This window comes from Pseudoliparis swirei, chromosome 18, assembly GCF_029220125.1.
Source record: "Pseudoliparis swirei isolate HS2019 ecotype Mariana Trench chromosome 18, NWPU_hadal_v1, whole genome shotgun sequence".
NCBI classification, from domain to species: Eukaryota; Metazoa; Chordata; class Actinopteri; order Perciformes; family Liparidae; genus Pseudoliparis; species Pseudoliparis swirei.
This window is the reverse complement of record NC_079405.1, coordinates 27763752-27784550: the sequence shown is the minus strand read 5'-3', so window position 1 is coordinate 27784550 and position 20799 is coordinate 27763752. Positions and strand designations below refer to the sequence as shown.

At 42.4% G+C, this 20799-nt stretch overlaps 3 protein-coding genes across 3 annotated transcripts; 2 read left to right on the top strand and 1 right to left on the bottom strand.

Moving 5' to 3' along the window:
• The first annotated feature begins 850 nt into the window (after positions 1-850).
• Positions 851-7148, top strand: LOC130208964 (interferon-induced GTP-binding protein Mx-like). Its single transcript, XM_056438429.1, has 12 exons — positions 851-1115; positions 1909-2046; positions 2177-2331; positions 2437-2575; positions 3141-3339; positions 3444-3522; positions 3607-3729; positions 3820-3961; positions 4203-4361; positions 4470-4546; positions 4641-4874; positions 4977-7148. Exons 1-12 carry the CDS (start codon positions 929-931, stop codon positions 5199-5201), a joined length of 1857 nt encoding a protein of 618 aa, XP_056294404.1. The 5' UTR covers positions 851-928; the 3' UTR covers positions 5202-7148.
• A 2535-nt stretch (positions 7149-9683) lies between these two features.
• LOC130208275 (interferon-induced GTP-binding protein Mx-like) lies at positions 9684-16052 on the top strand. Its single transcript, XM_056437304.1, has 12 exons — positions 9684-9942; positions 10744-10881; positions 11012-11166; positions 11272-11410; positions 11976-12174; positions 12278-12356; positions 12441-12563; positions 12654-12795; positions 14324-14482; positions 14591-14667; positions 14762-15001; positions 15103-16052. The coding sequence occupies exons 1-12, from the start codon at positions 9756-9758 to the stop codon at positions 15325-15327; spliced, it is 1863 nt and encodes a 620-aa protein (XP_056293279.1). The 5' UTR covers positions 9684-9755; the 3' UTR covers positions 15328-16052.
• Positions 16053-16852: 800 nt separating this feature from the next.
• thoc7 (THO complex 7) lies at positions 16853-19538 on the bottom strand. Its single transcript, XM_056437305.1, has 8 exons — positions 19446-19538; positions 18902-19022; positions 18203-18330; positions 17907-17993; positions 17470-17527; positions 17304-17370; positions 17135-17204; positions 16853-17005 (listed from the first exon to the last, which is right to left on the bottom strand). The coding sequence occupies exons 1-8, from the start codon at positions 19462-19464 to the stop codon at positions 16944-16946; spliced, it is 612 nt and encodes a 203-aa protein (XP_056293280.1). The 5' UTR covers positions 19465-19538; the 3' UTR covers positions 16853-16943.
• Positions 19539-20799: the final 1261 nt, after the last annotated feature.

Genomic DNA, 20799 nt, shown 5'->3' with positions numbered 1-20799 from the left:
ATTATTCACCCAGAGAAGAGTGACACGTGATGAATTTATTCACATACAGTCATGGAAAGGATCAGTGTGTTGGAGGCGCTGTCAGGACTTGGGAACTAAATTAAGAACCTTTAAAACCACAGTAAAACAATATGTCATGTTATAGCTGCAGTGACTGCCCTTGGCCACGCGGGGCGCTATAACCACACAACAAGCTGGAAAGATAGTTTCTGTTTTTATAACGTGATTATTTTTGATAAATATAATAATAAATATAGTTTTTGATAAATTCACTGAGTACATATATGACATTAAAATGAACATTGTGAAACCTATAGTTTATTTTCCCTTTCCTGCACCTCCTACATCCTGTCATGGCCCTAATGATGCGAAGGTTTCTTCACTTTTTCCCCCCTGAAAGGCTTTTTTCTATTTTTTTGGGAAGTTTTTCCTGCTCCGATGTGAGGTCAAAGGTCAGGGATGTCGTATGTGTACAGATTATAAAGCCCTCTGAAGCAGATGTAGGCTAGACACAATAAACTGAACTGAATTGAAATAGTTTTGTGGGGTTTTTGATCCTGAAATCACGTTAAACAAACAGAAACTATCTTTCCAGCTTGTTGTGTGCTTATTGTTGTGGTTTTAAAGGTTCTTATATTTAGTTCCCAAGTCCTGACAGCGCCTCCAACGCACTGATCCTTTACATGACTGTATGTGAATAAATTCATCACGTGTCACTCTTCTCTGGGTGAATAATCCCCTGGTGGAGATGACTCTCTGTTCACCAGAAAAAGAAACGAAAGTCAAGGAAACGAAACCTAGAGTGTAGCCTTCCTCTCCTCCCTCCTGCCTCCTGCAGTCAGTCCCTTCAGCCTCTCCTCCGAGCACCTGCTGGTTTGATTCCTTTCCGTGTCCACAGTTTCTTCCCGGGAGTCCCTCCGTCGTCCTCATGAACACCCTGAACCAGCAGTACGAGGAGAAGGTGCGTCCCTGCATCGACCTCATCGACTCTCTCCGCTCTCTGGGGGTGGAGAAGGACTTGGCGCTGCCTGCTATCGCCGTGATCGGAGACCAAAGCTCGGGGAAGAGCTCCGTGTTGGAGGCGCTGTCCGGGGTGGCTCTGCCGCGAGGCAGCGGTGAGTTCGACTGAGTGACGTCATCGCTCAAACAAGGGATGGAGGCACAACTTTACATATACGTTGCGTGTTACCTTACGTCACACAAAGTGCATTTGTTAGAGTACAAATAAATACAAGAATAGTTAAACCGTAAAACCATCATCAGAATAAGATATGTCACTGTAGTGACTGCCTTTGGCCACGCGGGGCAGTATAATAACCACAACAAGCTGGAAAGATCATTTTTGTTTTTATTCTGTGTTTTTTTATTATTAGTGTGGGCATTCATGTTCAACTGTAAGATGATAACATCAAAACCTGTTTGTGTGGTCCAGCAGGTTTAAATGAAGGCACTGTGTCAACACTAAGATAAAATCAAGAGTGCCACAGAACAACTGAGCACGTCTCCATTGTCAACTTGACAACTCAACATGTGTCATTGGCTTTATAAATGCCAGAGAGCAGGGTGTGACCACGGCTGACCTCAATCCTCAACATCCCTGGTTGAAGTGCATCTTTCTTGGCCTTGTTTCCTGAGGGAGTGTTTACCTTAGTCCACAGAGTGCTTGAAGATAACCATGTCATGGCCTCCTAGCTGCATCCAAGTGCCTCCTCAATGGCTGACTAATTAAAATCTATATAAAACAAATCATACAATTTAGTTTTAACGGCTTTCATTTTCAGTCAGTAGATATAAATTCCCACTTTAATGAAGACAGTTTCATTGTTATGATTTCATCCAGCACACTTCACTTCATTTCATTTCCCCCCTCCTCATCATCATCATCATCTTTACTCTTCACTCATTCAGGCATTGTGACGAGATGTCCTCTGGAACTGAAGATGAAGAGAAGGAGAGAAGGAGAGGACTGGTACGGGAAGATAAGCTACCAGGACCATGAAATAGAGATAGAAGACCCTGCAGATGTGGACGGCTTGATTAGAGAAGGTACAGTACTCACAGTTATGTAATGCGACCATAAAAGACGAGTATTGGTGGAGCTCCTGGTTCTTTTAGGTTTCAGTGATCAACACTTTCTCCCTGTAATTGTCAAACGTCGTGTCCTCTCTCTCTCCAGCTCAGATCAAATTGGCCGGGCAAGGGGTGGGCATCAGTGATGACCTCATCAGTCTGGAGATCGCCTCTCCTGATGTTCCAGACCTGACGCTCATTGACCTGCCCGGCATCACCAGGGTGGCTGTAAAGGGACAAGCGGAGAACATCGGAGACCAGGTACTCTAGTTCAGGACCCCCAAAACATTAACTTTTATTCAGTAGAAAGTGGAAGGGTAGTTCTATGATTTCTAACTTCATAACAACTGGAATTATTACTTTCAGATAAAGAGACTGATCCAGAAGTTTATCTTGAAACAAGAGACCATCAGCTTGGTGGTGGTTCCATCCAACGTGGACATAGCGACCACGGAGGCTCTGAAGATGGCTCGGGAGGTGGATCCTGATGGAGACCGGACTTTGGGTAAATGGGGCTGATTCTAGAAGAGGACCACTCGGACCGGCTACTTGACTTTTAGAGAGTTCAGACGTTTCTTTGCTGTGGTGGTGTTGTTACTGGCAGCAGATTTTTCAAAAATCGGATTCAACTCGACGTTTTTAAGCCCCTTGTGGTTTCCTGTGCTGTGGTTGAAATGCATGTTGCCGTCAACATCCTGTTAATATGGCAGGAAACTCAAATAATCCAACCAATGGTAGCCAATTCAACACTATTGGCTATTAAAAACCTCTTAATTAGTTATTTTAGTTATATTTATTATTATAAATATATATATAAAGGCTAGTATATCAAGTAAAATGTGTGTCTCTTTGTCCCTCACGGATGTCACCGATATTTAGAAAGCTGGGGTCTTAAAACATGGCCGACCTTTATGGTCTGCTCGAGTATTTTCCAGGTGAACTGAGAGTTCAACCATTACGGTTCCTGAGAGCAGCCTCAGGACCAAGGTCATTGGGGTCATTGACCTTTCAGTTGTATCAATCTTCCATGGATGTTCGCTAAATTTCCTTTCTCTCTCTCTCTCTCTCAGGTATCTTGACCAAGCCCGACCTGGTGGACAAAGGCACGGAAGAGTCGGTGATTGAAATCGTCCACAACGAGGTCATCCCCCTGAAGAAGGGCTACATGGTGGTCCGGTGCCGGGGTCAGCAGGAGATCACAGATAGGGTTTCTCTCACGGAAGCCACAGAAAGAGAAAAGGCCTTTTTCACCAACCACGTGCACTTCAAGTACGTTCGTTATTTATTGGGCCGATCATCACACATCTTTCCACGGCATTTTTAAATACATTGTATTAAAACTAAACAGCTTCCCCCCCCTCCTCTCCCTGAAGCACTCTCTACAACGAAGGCCACGCTGGTATTCCTAAACTGGCTGAGAAGCTCACACTGGAGCTGGTGCTCCACATCGAGGTGAGTACCGGAGCGGCGGGCCGCGCGTCGTCACCTCGCCTCGACTTCAGTTGTTAAAATGTCGACCTCGCGTTTGATCGGCAGAGGTCTCTGCCTCGACTGGAAGACCAGATCGAGCAGAAGCTGGCGCAGACTCAAGCGGAGCTGGAGAGATACGGCTGTGGACCGCCGGCCGACGCGGCGGAGAGAGTCTTCTTCCTCATTGACGTACGTGAGCTCTCCCTCGCTCTTCATAAAGCTCCAAAGACCAACGCTCACCGCCCGGGTATGAATGTGTCTTTTTTTGTGTTGTTGCAGAAAGTGACCGCGTTCACACACGACGCCATCAGCCTGACGACGGGAGAGGAGCTCAAGTGTGGAGACGAGTTGAACATCTTCTCTACACTCAGAAGAGAGTTTGGGAAGTGGAACGCCCACCTGGACAAATCCGGAAACAACTGTACGTATACATATATATACTGTATATATATTAATATATTATATATAATATATATATAATATAATATATATTTATATATTATATATATTTATATATAATATATATATTATATATATATATTATAAATATATATATATTACATATGTATATAATATATATCGGGTCAGTCCGGGTCTGCAACTGTCCACCATCAGGACCCTGAATCATGTTGTGTGTGTGTGTGTGTGTGTGTGTGTTGCAGTTAACAGGAAGATTGAGAGAGAGGTGGAGCAATACGAAGACAAGTACCGCGGAAGAGAACTGCCGGGCTTCATCAACTACAAGACCTTCGAGGTTATGGTCAAGGAGCAGATCAAGCAGCTGGAGGAACCGGCTGTCAAGAAACTCAAGGATATAAGCGGTGAGGGTGGGAGGTGTATGACAGAATCATGCAGTAATGTGTTTATCGTTAGGATTCTCGTGTTCTCTTGATGGTGCTTCATCTTCTCGTATCTCCTGTTTCTTCCAGACACGATTCGGAAGCTGTTCATCCAGCTGGCCCAAAGTAGCTTCATTGGATTTCCTAACCTTATTAAAACAGCCAAGGTATCCGCCGTCGTCTACGAGTTTCTCAAAAAATGTAATTTTGCGTCATTTTTCTGGCCGAGTTCAGACTGACCCGAATTTTATTCGTATCTAGACGAAGATCGAAGCCATCAAGCAGGAAAAAGAGTCCACGGCTGAGTCCATGCTGAGGACCCAGTTCAAGATGGAGCTGCTGGTGTACTCTCAGGACCGGACCTACAGCAACAGCTTGAGTGACAGGAAGAAGGAAGAGGAGGATGAGGATGATTTCCAGAAGAGTATCGTGTACAGAATGGATAATCGTGCAACAATTCAGGAGCTGATGTTGCACCTCCAATCATATTACAAAGTATGCGTAAAAAAAAAAAAAAAATCTACACCAATAAACAGAATTGATGACGTTCCGACCCTCGTTCCAAACTTTTCTTTCTCTCCCCTTTTTTTTTTTCAGATCGCCAGTCAGCGCCTGGCGGACCAGATCCCGCTGGTGATCCGCTACCAGATGCTGCAGCAGGCTGCTGCCCAGCTGGAGAGGGAGATGCTGCAGGTGCTCCAGGACAAGGAGAGCTTTGAGTTCCTGCTGAAGGAGGACTTGGACACCGGCACCAAGAGGCTGGCGCTGCAGAGTCGCCTCAAACGCCTCATGAAGGCCCGCACCTTCCTGGTGGAGTTCTAGTTCCAGAGATCGGGCGTAGTCGGCACGCCGCGAACCGCGGCGGCAAGTTCATAGTTGTGGGTATTGTAGGCATTTTAAATGTTTGTTTTTGCTGAGGCTTTTTTAAAATGTTTTTTTACATTTTTTCTTTGGAACCACTGCAATGCTAACTTTTCTGACGGATTTTTAAATAAGTCATCCTTGAGTCACTTTATTGCTTCCAGGCGCTAAAAGTGGGGATATTTTTTATTATAGTGCAAGGCATTACAATTAAATTGTTAGTCCGATATGAAAATATATAGATACTATTTAAATGTCTTCATGTGTTTTTGGGCTCCTGAACCAACGACAACTGTGCAACTTGCAGCTCAAAGCACAACACGAGTCTGCTGTACCGCTTTTTATTCATCACATGTAGTACAAATGTGGTGAATGTATTGCTGTGGTATTTTATTTTTTTATTCTGTCCTGTGTGAAATGGACACATTTGCTTTAGATGTTACATTTAGGCCAGTGGTGCCAGGGTTACGGCCCGCGGGCCGGACTCGGCCCGACTGTACGTCACATCCGGCCCGCGGGTGATAAGTAGGGTTGGGTACCGGAAACCGGTGCCACATTACAACCGGTAATACCCGGACCGAAACGCAACGCACATTTCGGTGCTTCTTTCCGGTGCCTGAGCCGATTGAAATTGAAAAAAACTATTGTTGTGAACTTCTCTGGTGACTCCGCCCTGTCAGCAGGTTACGATAGCCTATTATATTTAACTTTGAGAGCGGAGGCGTGGCCGTGTGTGACGGCGTGAGGCCGACCACACCAGCGTCAGGCTGGACGCGACTTGGAGACCGTCACCGGTCCCCCTGAACACGGGGAGACCGATTATGACGAGCAGCCTTCACTCAGATTAGTACCGTAACGTTGATTGCAAGTCTTTCATTCATAAAAGTAGCCCAATAAATAATTAGCCATTATAACCATGTTTAAGCTAGCTCGTAGCTAGCGCTAGCTACGAGCGTGACAGTCTGTCAGTAGATGTGTTGGTGTACAGCGATACCGGCTGTTTACCCGGTGTTATCGGGAATATAATGACGGAGGGCATATAAAGACCGTGGGGCATCACTTTGTTTCAGTGGACCTCTCGCTGTCAGAAGCAAAACTTTATTTGTCACGTGTCATCTTCAGTACCTCTGATTGGTTGTTCTCTTTGCCCAACAACACAGTGACAGGATTAACCTTATAAGGTCTGCACATGACAATACATACATACCTGCAAACTTGTCACCTTTCGGTGAAATTCACCTTTTTGAACTCAAAATAGGTCATCCACGTGAATCGTGGAGATCCGAAGAGTTTTTTGGGGGGGGTCACCTGGCCAGCTGCCGTTGAGATTGCAGTGAGACGCGGAGAAAAGTGTGAAGTGGTGCTCTTCTTCGCAATAAAACATCTTTGATGGACGTGTCGCGTCTCGGCCAATCAGCGTTCAGATGTCCACAGCGTTTGGGGGTTCAGGTTAGCTTGAATGTTAGCCGCTACATCTGCTGCCGTCACGCTGCACGGTGTAGCGATGCTAACAAAGTACCCGTACGTTAAACACGATGTGATTTAGCATATTTTTAGTATCGATACTTCATTAAGAGAGCGATCAGAGCGCACGCGCTGCTCCGTGTCGAGCTGTCTGCGCACACTGCGCTGCGCAGCTCACAGCGAGAGAAGTGGCGCAGCTTTAGAGACTTCGGCTTAACAAATAAAAAGATGCCAGAAGTGAAATGTTTCAGTCTGTAAAGTTGTGTAACTCTCCAGCTGCTCATCCTGATGAACTGTGGATCATCTGGTCAGAGACTAACGGCCTCATAGTGGATCATCAATGCTATGATGGAACCATGTAGTTTCATTCATATCTGGCTGTATTAATACTCATATTACTGTCATTTGTTAAGTGTTGAAAAAGTTGGTAAAAAGTGAACCATACAGATGTTTTATTTATTACTATTATAGATAAATATACCAGTCTCGTAATTATGGTACCATATTGTTTGTATGGTGTATTGAATTCTGGTATCGGGTATCATGATATTTATGGCAGGTATGTAATATGTATAGAAGTTATAATATGAGTATCGTGACAAACAGGTAGAGACAGAACAGATTCAGGGAGAAGTCCATGAGGACTGTTCAGGCAAAAAAGGAAGTTGGTTCATGAATGACTTTAACCATATTATATATAATGACAATGTATATTTGTTATTACTATCATTATAGGGCTGAGTCAGAGCGGAGAACCTTTTGTTCTTAAACTGTTTATTATCATTATTTAGATTTGTGGTCAGAACAATAAAATGACTGTAGTTGTGGTTCTAAAAGCTTTGAGGCTTCAAACAACGTGGATGTGGTGTGGTGACAAAAAAAAAAAATCACCTGCACCCCCCCCCCCCCCCGTTGTCACCTTTTTCACCCCTCATGAGTTTGCAGGTATGTACATATCACCTCATATAATGGAGAACATATATTGTGGATGTTAACAGTCTGATATCCGTTGTTTGTCAGTGCTCCATGATAACGGCTTCTACAGGGAATATGACCAAAGAGGTTTTTAATGTCCTCATTGTGCGTTTAAAAAAAAGTATCGGTTCAGGCACCGGTATCGTTTTAAAAGTACCGGTTTAGCACCGGTATCGGAAAAAAACCAAACGATACCCATCCCTAAAGGGGAGAATATATTTTTTTCTTTTAATATTTTTTACATTTTCGGTGGAATCTGTCAGTTGGTCTGTTGCTTCTTCCCGCCTCAGCTGAAGCAGCCCCGGTCGTGCTGATCGAGATGTCGTTTTCAAAAAAGAGGAAGGTTGACACTGAAGGTCGCATCTTTCAGGAAAGATGGAAGGAACAGTATTTATTTTGGGAAGTAGGAGGCACACCCGTGTGTCTTATTTGTTCTCAACAAGTGGCTGTAGCTAAGGAGTATAACATAGCTGATGATATGAATTGTTATATGAATTTGATGACATCAGTGTGCTTTGTTGATATGAATTGTGATATGAATTTATCTCATGTGAGTGTGGGGGTTATGATATGTTTGGGATATGTAATCCCAATTTAAACCAATACAAAATAAATACTAAAAAAATATAATAAAACTGTTTACACTTGTGTTATTTATAGGAAATTTGTTTTGTTGGCACCTAGTCTATTTTGGTGCATTTCTAATTTATATATGTAGACTACTTGCATGGATAGGAAAATGTTACGTTTTTAGAGGGTAACTGTCTCCTGCTTTAGGCTATGTAATTGTAGGCCTCCTTGTGAGGCAATTTTGGTGCCAATGCAATTTCTTAATGATGTGTCGGCCTTCATGAATAATTTCAAATAGCCTACCTATCCATGTGTTGAGTCAGTGTTTGGCCTTTTCAGTCTGAAAGTGTAATCCGGCTCCCTGAGATCTCACTTGAAAAAAATCTGGCCCCGTGTCCAATTTCACCCTGGCATCCCTGGTTTAGCCTATTACTGATCAAAGATAATGAGTGATGTACAATTAAGCCAATCCGCGTCCTATAATAGGTTCTAATGGAGTAGGAGGAGGTGCGGATTAAAATAAGCCTTTTCTTTCTGATCTTTTTTTACATTGTATAAAATGTGCGATGTAAAACATGATGTGAGGAAGAGACACAGTAATATCTCATGAAAATAATCATGGACCTAGATGAGGTCACCAATAACAAGACTGCATTGTACCTTTTTTCAAGAAAGTTACAGATTTGCTTTAAAACCACAGTAAAACAAGATGTCATGTTATGGCTGCAGTGACTGCCCTTGGCCACGCGGGGCGCTATAACCACACAACAAGCTGGAAAGATAGTTTCTGTTTTTATAACGTGATTATTTTTGATAAATATAATAATAAATATAGTTTTTGATAAATTCACTGAGTACATATATGACATTAAAATGAACATTGTGAAACCTATAGTTTATTTTCCCTTTCCTGCACCTCCTACATCCTGTCATGGCCCTAATGATGCGAAGGTTTCTTCACTTTTTCCCCCCTGAAAGGCTTTTTTCTATTTTTTTGGGAAGTTTTTCCTGCTCCGATGTGAGGTCAAAGGTCAGGGATGTCGTATGTGTACAGATTATAAAGCCCTCTGAAGCAGATGTAGGCTAGACACAATAAACTGAACTGAATTGAAATAGTTTTGTGGGGTTTTTGATCCTGAAATCACGTTAAACAAACAGAAACTATCTTTCCAGCTTGTTGTGTGCTTATTGTTGTGGTTTTAAAGGTTCTTATATTTAGTTCACAAGTCCTGACAGCGCCTCCAACACACTGATCCTTTCCATGACTGCATGTGAATAAGTTCATCACGTGTCACTCTTCTCTGGGTGAATAATCCCATGGTGGAGATGACTCTCTGTTCACCAGAAAAAGAAACGAAAGTCAAGGAAACGAAACCTAGAGTGTAGCCTCCCTTTCCTCCCTCCTGCCTCCTGCAGTCAGTCCCTTCAGCCTCTCCTCCGAGCAGCTGCTGGTTTGATTCCTTTCCGGGTCCACAGTTTCTTCCCGGGAGTCCCTCCGTCGTCCTCATGAACACCCTGAACCAGCAGTACGAGGAGAAGGTGCGTCCCTGCATCGACCTCATCGACTCTCTCCGCTCTCTGGGGGTGGAGAAGGACTTGGCGCTGCCTGCTATCGCCGTGATCGGAGACCAAAGCTCGGGGAAGAGCTCCGTGTTGGAGGCGCTGTCCGGGGTGGCTCTGCCGCGAGGCAGCGGTGAGTTCGACTGAGTGACGTCATCGCTCAAACAAGGGATGGAGGCACAACTTTACATATACGTTGCGTGTTACCTTACGTCACACAAAGTGCATTTGTTAGAGTACAAATAAATACAAGAATAGTTAAACCGTAAAACCATCATCAGTATAAGATATGTCACTGTAGTGACTGCCTTTGGCCACGCGGGGCAGAATAATAACCACAACAAGCTGGAAAGATCATTTCTGTTTTTATGATGTGTTTTTTTATTATTAGTGTGGGCATTCATGTTCAACTGTAAGATGATAACATCAAAACCTGTTTGTGTGGTCCAGCAGGTTTAAATGAAGGCACTGTGTCAACACTAAGATAAAAACACAATCAAGAGTGCCACAGAACAACTGAGCACGTCTCCATTGTCAACTGGACAACTCAACATCTGGTATTTGCTTTATAAATGCCAGAGAGCAGGGTGTGACCACGGCTGACCTCAATCCTCAACATCCCTGGTTGAAGTGCATCTTTCTTGGCCTTGTTTCCTGAGGGAGTGTTTACCTTAGTCCGCAGAGTGCTTGAAGATAACCATGTCATGGCCTCCTAGCTGCATCCAAGTGCCTCCTCAATGGCTGACTCTAATTAAAATCTATATAAAACAAATCATAAAATTTAGTTTTAACGGCTTTCATTTTCAGTCAGTAGATATAAATTCCCACTTTAATGAAGACAGTTTCATTGTTATGATTTCATCCAGCACACTTCACTTCATTTCATTTCCCCCCTCCTCCTCCTCATCATCATCTTTACTCTTCACTCATTCAGGCATCGTGACGAGATGTCCTCTGGAACTGAAGATGAAGAGAAGGAGAGAAGGAGAGGACTGGTACGGGAAGATAAGCTACCAGGACCATGAAATAGAGATAGAAGACCCTGCAGATGTGGACGGCTTGATTAGAGAAGGTACAGTACTCACAGTTATGTAATGCGACTATAAAAGACGAGTATTGGTGGAGCTCCTGGTTCTTTTAGGTTTCAGTGATCAACACTTTCTCCCTGTAATTGTCAAACGTCGTGTCCTCTCTCTCTCCAGCTCAGATCAAATTGGCCGGGCAAGGGGTGGGCATCAGTGATGACCTCATCAGTCTGGAGATCGCCTCTCCTGATGTTCCAGACCTGACGCTCATTGACCTGCCCGGCATCACCAGGGTGGCTGTAAAGGGACAAGCGGAGAACATCGGAGACCAGGTACTCTAGTTCAGGACCCCCAAAACATTAACATTTATTCAGTAGAAAGTGGAAGGGTAGTTCTATGATTTCTAACTTCATAACAACTGGAATTATTACTTTCAGATAAAGAGACTGATCCAGAAGTTTATCTTGAAACAAGAGACCATCAGCTTGGTGGTGGTTCCATCCAACGTGGACATAGCGACCACGGAGGCTCTGAAGATGGCTCGGGAGGTGGATCCTGATGGAGACCGGACTTTGGGTAAATGGGGCTGATTCTAGAAGAGGACCACTCGGACCGGCTACTTGACTTTTAGAGAGTTCAGACGTCTCTTTGCTGTGGTGGTGTTGTTGCTGGCAGCAGATTTTTCAAAAATTGGATTCAACTCGACGTTTTTAAGCACCTTGTGGTTTCCTGTGCTGTGGTTGAGATGCATGTTGCCGTCAACATCCTGTTAATATGGCAGGAAACTCAAATAATCCAACCAATGGTAGCCAATTCAACACTATTGGCTATTAAAAACCTCTTAATTAGTTATTTTAGTTATATTTATTATTTTAAATATATATATAAAGGCTAGTATATCAAGTAAAATGTGTGTCTCTGTGTCCCTCACGGATGTCACCGATATTTAGAAAGCTGGGGTCTTAAAACATGGCCGACCTTTATGGTCTGCTCGAGTATTTTCCAGGTGAACTGAGAGTTCAACCATTAAGGTTCCTGAGAGCAGCCTCAGGACCAAGGTCATTGGGGTCATTGACCTTTCAGTTGTATCAATCTTCCATGGATGTTCGCTAAATTTCCTTTCTCTCTCTCTCTCTCTCAGGTATCTTGACCAAGCCCGACCTGGTGGACAAAGGCACGGAAGAGTCGGTGATTGAAATCGTCCACAACGAGGTCATCCCCCTGAAGAAGGGCTACATGGTGGTCCGGTGCCGGGGTCAGCAGGAGATCACGGATAGGGTTTCTCTCACGGAAGCCACAGAAAGAGAAAAGGCCTTTTTCACCAACCACGTGCACTTCAAGTATGTTTGTTATTTCTTGGGCCGATCGACACACATCTTTCCACGGCATTTTAAAATACATCGTATTAAAACTAAACAGCTTTTCCCCCCCTCCTCTCTGAAGCACTCTCTACAACGAAGGCCACGCTGGTATTCCTAAACTGGCTGAGAAGCTCACGCTGGAGCTGGTGCACCACATCGAGGTGAGTACCGGAGCGGCGGGCCGCGCGTCGTCACCTCGCCTCGACTTCAGTTGTTAAAATGTCGACCTCGCGTTTGATCGGCAGAGGTCTCTGCCTCGACTGGAAGAGCAGATCGAGCAGAAGCTGGCGCAGACTCAAGCGGAGCTGGAGAGATACGGCTGTGGACCGCCGGCCGACGCGGCGGAGAGAGTCTTCTTCCTCATTGACGTACGTGAGCTCTCCCTCGCTCTTCATGAAGCTCCAAAGACCAACGCTCACCGCCCGGGTATGAATGTGTCTTTTTTTGTGTTGTTGCAGAAAGTGACCGCGTTCACACACGACGCCATCAGCCTGACGACGGGAGAGGAGCTCAAGTGTGGAGACGAGTTGAACATCTTCTCTACACTCAGAAGAGAGTTTGGGAAGTGGAACGCCCACCTGGACAAATCCGGAGACAACTGTACGTATACATATTAGTGCTGTGAAAAATAACGCGTTAACTCAAGTTAATTCAATTACAGGTTTAACTAGTTTTTTTTTTTTTTACGCATTTAACGCATGCGCAGAATGAGCTTCCAATCCGTCTGTTGTTGGTCGTCGGGACGAAAAAAAAGTCACTTGCAAAATGAGCTTCCAATCCACCACTTCAATCTGAACTCTGTCCGCTCTCATGCAGACGGTCTGTTCATCAGTAATGATCCTTCCGCAGGTTCACCTCCGGAAACCTTGTGACGACTTCTACTTCCTGTAGATCAGGGTCTCAACACGTCGATCGCGACCTGCCAGTCGATCGCGGCGTAGTGTCGGTAGATCGCATGACATTAAAGAGATTGGCCCGCCCCCTGACATGTTCTCTATAGCACGTCTTTGTTCTTTTATTAAACTAAACGTCTGTTGTTGATCGTATCTCCACAGCAGCATGTCATTTCTGTCTCTTCGCGTTGCGTTCACACTTATCGATCTCCGTCTCGCGGGCCACAGAGCTCCGATGCGCGCATCGGGACCGAGCAAAAAAAAGTCACTTGTCAATCTGTCCACCTGTCCGGGCGGTGAGGTTTCAGCTTTGCAGCGGTGTCCCGCCGTCCCTTTCATCACGGCCCAGTTCATGAAGAAAACCCACACAGTCAGTTTGCCTCAGCAGCTGCTAGAGGAAGACTAGAGGCCTTTAGATTGTATCATGGTGGAGTTAATGGTTGACAAACAAGAGAAAAATGTTCTGTTTAACCTCCTGTTACCTTTACATTTACTAACATATTTTACCCTCGGGGTCAATTTGACCCCAGCAATTAAAACCTCCAGAAAATTATTAGAATTAGTATTGCTTCCCAAGTTTAAGTGTGAGGTACTTTATGTTTGTTTGTTGACTACCTAAATATCCCTTTAAATAAATAAAAAAGTTGATATTTCTTATATGTTTGACACAGTGAAAAACAGCCTGGGGTCAAATTGACCCCAAAGAACACCGACATTAAACATTGAATGGGGTCAAATTGACCCGAAAGGTAACAGGAGGGTTCAACATTCTGTTTAGGATGAAGATGTATTAATGTTCCATATGGAAGAAAACTGCTAAATAACTGCTGAGTTGCAGCACCATTGTATAGAATAATGTATAAATGTATATATCCGTCTTTTGTCATAAATCTCTATGTTCTCACAAAATATACCGAGAATATCGGTAATATGTGATTAATCATGATTAATCCACAAAAACCTGTGATTAACCCGATTAAAAAATTTAATCGTTTCACAGCCCTAATACATATATATATATATATAATATTATATTTATATATATTATATATAATATATATATAATATATATTTATATATTATATTATATATATATATAATATATATATATATATTATCAATATATATATATTATATTATGTATATAATATATATCGGGTCAGTCCGGGTTTGCAACTGTCCACCATCAGGACCCTGAATCATGTTGTGTGTGTGTGTGTGTGTGTGTTTTGCAGTTAACCGGAAGATTGAGAGAGAGGTGGAGGGATACGAAGACAAGTACCGCGGAAGAGAACTGCCGGGCTTCATCAACTACAAGACCTTCGAGGTTATGGTCAAGGAGCAGATCAAGCAGCTGGAGGAACCGGCTGTCAAGAAACTCAAGGATATAAGCGGTGAGGGTGGGAGGTGTATGACAGAATCATGCAGTAATGTGTTTATCGTTAGGATTCTCGTGTTCTCTTGATAGTGCTTGATCTTCTCGTATCTCCCGTTTCTTCCAGACACGATTCGGAAGGTGTTCATCCAGCTGGCCCAAAGTAGCTTCATTGGATTTCCTAACCTTATTAAAACAGCCAAGGTATCCGCCATCGTCTACGAGTTTCTCAAAAAATTTAATTTTGCGTCATTTTTCTGGCCGAGTTCAGACTGACCCGAATTTTATTCGTATCTAGACGAAGATCGAAGCCATCAAGCAGGAAAAAGAGTCCACGGCTGAGTCCATGCTGAGGACCCAGTTCAAGATGGAGCTGCTGGTGTACTCTCAGGACCGGACCTACAGCAACAGCTTGAGTGACAGGAAGAAGGAAGAGGAAGAGGAGGATGAGGATCATTTACCGAAGAGTATCGTGTACAGCATGGATAATAGTGCAACAATTCAGGAGCTGATGTTGCACCTCCAATCATATTACAAAGTACGCGTTTAAAAAAACAAAACATCGACACCAATAAACAGAATCGATGATGTTCCGACCCTCGTTCCAAACTTTTCTTTCTCCCCTCTTTTTTTTTTCAGATCGCCAGTCAGCGCCTGGCGGACCAGATCCCGCTGGTGATCCGCTACCAGATGCTGCAGCAGGCTGCTGCCCAGCTGGAGAGGGAGATGCTGCAGGTGCTCCAGGACAAGGAGAGCTTTGAGTTCCTGCTGAAGGAGGACTTGGACACCGGCACCAAGAGGCTGGCGCTGCAGAGTCGCCTCAAACGCCTCATGAAGGCCCGCACCTTCCTGGTGGAGTTCTAGTTCCAGAGATCGGGCGTAGTCGGCACGCCGTGAACCGTGGCGGCAAGTTCATAGTTGTGGGTATTGTAGGCATTTTAAATATTTGTTTTTGCTGAGGCTTTTAAAAAAAAGTTTTTTTACATTTTTTCTTTGATACCACTGCAATGCTAACTTTTCTGACGGATTTTTAAATACGTCATCTTTGAGTCACTTTATTGCTTCCAGGCGTTAAAAGTGGGGATATTTTTTATTATAGTGCAAGGCATTACAATTAAATTGTTAGTCCGATATGAAAATATATAGATACTATTTAAATGTCTTCATGTGCTTTTGGGCTCCTGAACCAACGACAACTGTGCAACCTGCAGCTCAAAGCACAACAGCACGAGTCTGCTGTACCGCTTTTTATTCATCACTTATAGTACAAATGTGGTGAATGTATTGCTATGGTATTTTATTTTTGTATTCTGTCCTGTGTGAAATGGACACATTTGCTTTAGATGTTACATTTAGGCCCAAACAGCTCTATATCAGTGAGTGCCGAGTTATTCTAAATCTAATATTTACTTCTGCCTTCATTCCGAGAGAAAGAAAAATCCAATGCCTGTTATTTTAAACGGTAAAAGTAGATGATAGGAGCACATTGTGAACCACTGTAATCAAACGGGTAGTTATTGTTTCTTCGACTGCATCTTTTTCCTACTGTGCGAATATTTTTGCTTAAATAAAGAAACTGTTTGACTTTTGATTGACTAGTTTGACTATTCCGTCTTGCCTCTTAGTCGTTAATCCAACAAAACGTTCTCTTAAAATATTATAATATAAAATATTCGAGACATTAGCCATTAGTGACAGAGTATACAACAAAATGGAACTACTACGAGAATTACTATGATGCTATCACTGCAATAATCAATCATTATTATTATTCCTTCCCATGAGTATAACTCAAATACTTAAAACACATTTGTCTTCTCATGCCGGAACTGACTTTTGGTTCTTGCTGGATGTGGTGAACTTTGATCAAACTTGCTCACAACACTCATGTCCCCCTTGTGGCTTAAGAGAAAATAGCACATAAAAGCACAAATTGCAATGTAACTTCATAACTCTAGCACTTAACAGATATCCTAACCACGTCATCAATAAGCATATATGGGCTTCCTCTGTGCAATGAAGTGTCTGTATCGGTGATGGAAAAAAAGAAGCTGAATCAGTCCAACTCCTGCCCACCTGTGTTTATATACTTATTTTCTGATAACCTTTGATGAGTTCTTTTGTCTTGGTCACTAAGTTAAGACCCGTGTTATTTATACGGATGCATACAGTGCATTGCTTGAGCCCAGATGGCTCTCGTAGGCTGTCCCTGCAGTGCATGAATGGTTTGGATAGTCCTGGTGGGCAGCTGGTAGCCCCCTCATCAGAGTATGAGTGTGAATGTATGAATGTCATAAAGTACTAGAGCGCTTTTAGGTGTAAAAAGACTCGGAAAATCCATTTAGAGACAGAAAATTCACCATGTTCGTAAAAACGGGAACGAGACGGATGTGGACAAGCTTACTTTATTCAAAAATACATAGACAAAAAGATCCAAAAACAAAATTATTTCAAAGAGGTTGGCTTCAGTCAGTTCATGTTCATTCACCATTCAGAGATGGGCTCTCCTGGTTGTTCTCGTCACTGTCCGATTTCTCATCATCTAGGAAAGATAAAACATATTATAAGTAGGAACCTCTACTTTTTCTAAACTGGCCAGAAGAGGAAACGGAATGGACCGATCAACAGCCGCTGACCGGGAACTTTGAAAAGCACGTCCATGTTTACTCACTCTCAAGGGTCTGCTGTAGTTCCTGTATGGTACTGAGGAGCACATGGAACTGCTTCTTCCTCAACTCCAGCTGTGTGGGACAGACGGGAGACAAATAAACGCAAATGTTCTGAATGATCGACGACATAGAGGTTAGAATAGAAGAAATGATGAATGTAATCGGCCGTACCTTTGCGTCTACGTTCTCCTTGGTGCGAGACAATTGCTGGAGTTCTTTGTCAAGAGCCTCCAACTGCCTGCAAGTTAACAAACCGGCATTAAGCACATCATCTGATTATCATGAAAGCCTGAACTGCTCTTTTTAACTAATAATTTAACTATTGAGGCTGCCTTGCTTTAGGGTTTCATGTCGGTCTGGGTGTTGCTGGATAACCTTCGCTAAAGCGTCGTACTCTGCAACGACAAGAAAAAGAAAAAAATTAAATGTGAGACGAGCAGAAATACAAACAAACTAAAATAAATAATAAGAATAATACACATTATTCCAACCACCGATATTGCCATCAAGTCTTCAGAATCAAAATAATTTATTGACCATGTACGTTGAACATACAAGGAATTTGACTCATAACAATAGACAGGATAAAAAAATACAAATTAATGTATAATAAAAACAATAGACATAGTGCAATAATAGATAAATATAGTAAAAAAAAGACAACAGATACTGTATTCGGTTCACAACAATAATATATATATTTTTCCCGTCACAACAACACAAGTAGTACATGGAGAGACGTACTACTTAAAATAATTGCACACATGTTCTCACCTTGTCGATTCTTCCGTATTCTCTTTGCCCTCTGGATTTCTTTCTTGCATTCTGCTATCTTGTCGTGTGCAGAGGTGATGTTTTGTTCTACAATGTAGAATAAGATTATTATTAATAATAATATTATTTGTAACACAATAACATTGTTTTGTGGGGACTGGTGGCCTATTCTCCAAGATATCACACATATTGAATATATGAAATGCAGGAACACGAGTATGTTAAACAAAACAATATGCAGTTGTCCACCACCTGTGTGGACAATTAAATAACAATGGGCTCAGTGTATGTTCTACCTATATTAGTGTAGATTTTCTCATAATTCTCCATTTCGCGTAGATTCATATCATACACCATCAATGTCTTCCCCATGGAGAATTCACACTGGCCCAGGATGCCCATCATCCTCTGGTACTGCGTGAACCTGAACAGAAATACAAAAAACGGGTTAAGACTCAAAAGCAAGTTCTTCAATACACTTTTATTTAATCATTATTATTACCTTCGCATTGAAAATGCGGAAGTTAATGTTTTGATCGCCGTGTATTTATTTATTTATTTGTATGCGTGTTACTCGCATAAGTCAAAAAGTATTAAACCGAATCGCATGAAATTTGGTGGGATGATTGTTTATTATCCGGGGACCATTTGCTTAGAGTTTGGGATTGATCGGGTCAAAGGTCAAGGTCATGAAAAGGTCAACATCTTCTTGAATCGCATGAAATTTGGTGGGATGATTGGTTATTATCCGGGGACCATTTGATTAGAGTTTGGGATCGATCGGGTCAAAGGTCAAGGTCACGAAAAGGTCCAAATCTTATTTTTACCATAGCGTGGTCACTTTTTATCCAATTGACATGCAACTAATGCCAAAATGTTCACAATTCAATGCCCAATCTTGTGCTATGCGAAGGTATGCGCTCTACCGAGTGCCCGTTCTAGTTCTAATGATATCATTATCACTATCATCAAGTCGAAAGGACGGAGCTCCTCACCCTTCCTCTGGGGTCCCGGGCGAGTTGCACCATTTGGTGAAACTCTTGAGCAACACGTTGATCCGGCGGTCATCTCCAGCTCCGTCCCCGTCGATGAGAAGACGTTTCCGAATAACCTCGTCTAGAATACGAGAGAAAGCAACGGTTCAGAGAGCTGCATCTGGGGTTACGGTTCATCAGGCGACCGTGTTAACTGGTGACTTTTCAGCCGAACGCGTCTGTTGTTGTCGTAGTTACGACGGCCGTAAGGATAGAGAACACCTATAGCTGTCTACGTGAATGGTGTCAAACCCTCCAATATACATAATAATATATACTTTTCAAATTAAACAATGGGGCATCTAGGAAGGGCAGCTCAAATCTGATGCCGCTGAGCTAACCGTTAGCACACGTTAGCTAACATGGCTGCAGTTTCTTTAGTCGTTTTGAAGGAAGCTGTTTCGACGTGTAAAGTGGGTTCGTTGGAGGACACGTGTATGCTTTAAGAGTTATACTTGTGGATTGTACCTGAGTGCTTAAATAAAATGATTAAAGCCTTACTTACCATCCGTAACAGCTCCCATGTCTGTAGCTAAACAAACTTTATTGAACAACAGGAAGTGAACAAAGAAGCTCGCCCCGCCTCCTAGAATAGACGGCAGTGATTGGCCAGAGATTTCTTCTTCTTCGTTTTGTTTAATGACAGTTGGAAACTATCCTTAAAGGTGAATTGCCGCCAACTAGAATGTTCGAGGAAGCAGACACTGCCCCGTGCGGCCACAGGTGAAAAACAAGCAACACGTAAACTAAAATAGGACTGGATTATCTTCATTAATCCAATTTATTTTAAAAACTCAAACAAAGCTTTCTGTTTTGCTTCCTCAATCCGTAACATTATTTGTAAAACTCAACACGAGTACCACCACCACATTGCATTTCTCCTAAGTGTTTTACACATCTGACAGTGACAGTTCGATAGCATCTCTGCCATTATAAATACTATAAGTCATAATCCAATTTAAAAACAAGCATATTGTCTAAATCAAGATATAACCCAAAGATGGATAAAAGAGGACATGATGAGTAAAAAAAAAAAAAAAATAGGGACAAAATAAACTGTTCAAAGTGAAACATTTTGTTAAAAAAGGGTCTATATTTGTTATCTTTATGTTTGCCTCCATCGTGGAATAGATTTGTATCGTGAAAGCTTGAAGAACGACTTCAGCCTGATTTTAGAATTAGAATTAACTCACATTCAACTGATGACACGATGAGAGCATTTACTATTACTATCATTAGTTCTTTTGTGTAAACTAAAGTCTTTTTTTTAATACCTACAATTAGTTTCCAGTTCTGTAGTTGTGTGCAGCACCTCCATGACAGTTATTTCACACAAATGTACAACACAATGAACCTGCAGACATAAACTAATACAAATTCTTCAACAGTCGAAAGAGCAACTTAAGTGATATTTGAGGCCACTATTGACATGTGTTTGGAATTTCAATCATATAGTCAGCTGAAATGTTGTGTTGTTCTCAAAATAAAACTAAACATGGAGAAGTTTCAGCTACAAACAAAACTAAAATACATTTGCACAAACAAAAACAAAAGTCTCACCTGGCTGTAGGCCTACTAAAGCAATTTCAAGCGGAACATATTTCAAACAATTGATTCTGTGTCGTGATTTATAATGACACCTCCTTGACCTCAGGGCCGTTATTTCTACTTTAAACTAAAAACACATCTTTTCCGACTATATCTGGAGTAAAACACATATTAGCACCTCAGTGGCACTTAAATAGCTCTTATTATGGTACTTTTGGAGTTCGACTATGTTGAGGAAATGTTACTTTCTGTATTCTTGTTGTTCTTAGTTTGTACTCTAGGTTGATGCACTTATTGTAAGTCGCTTTGGA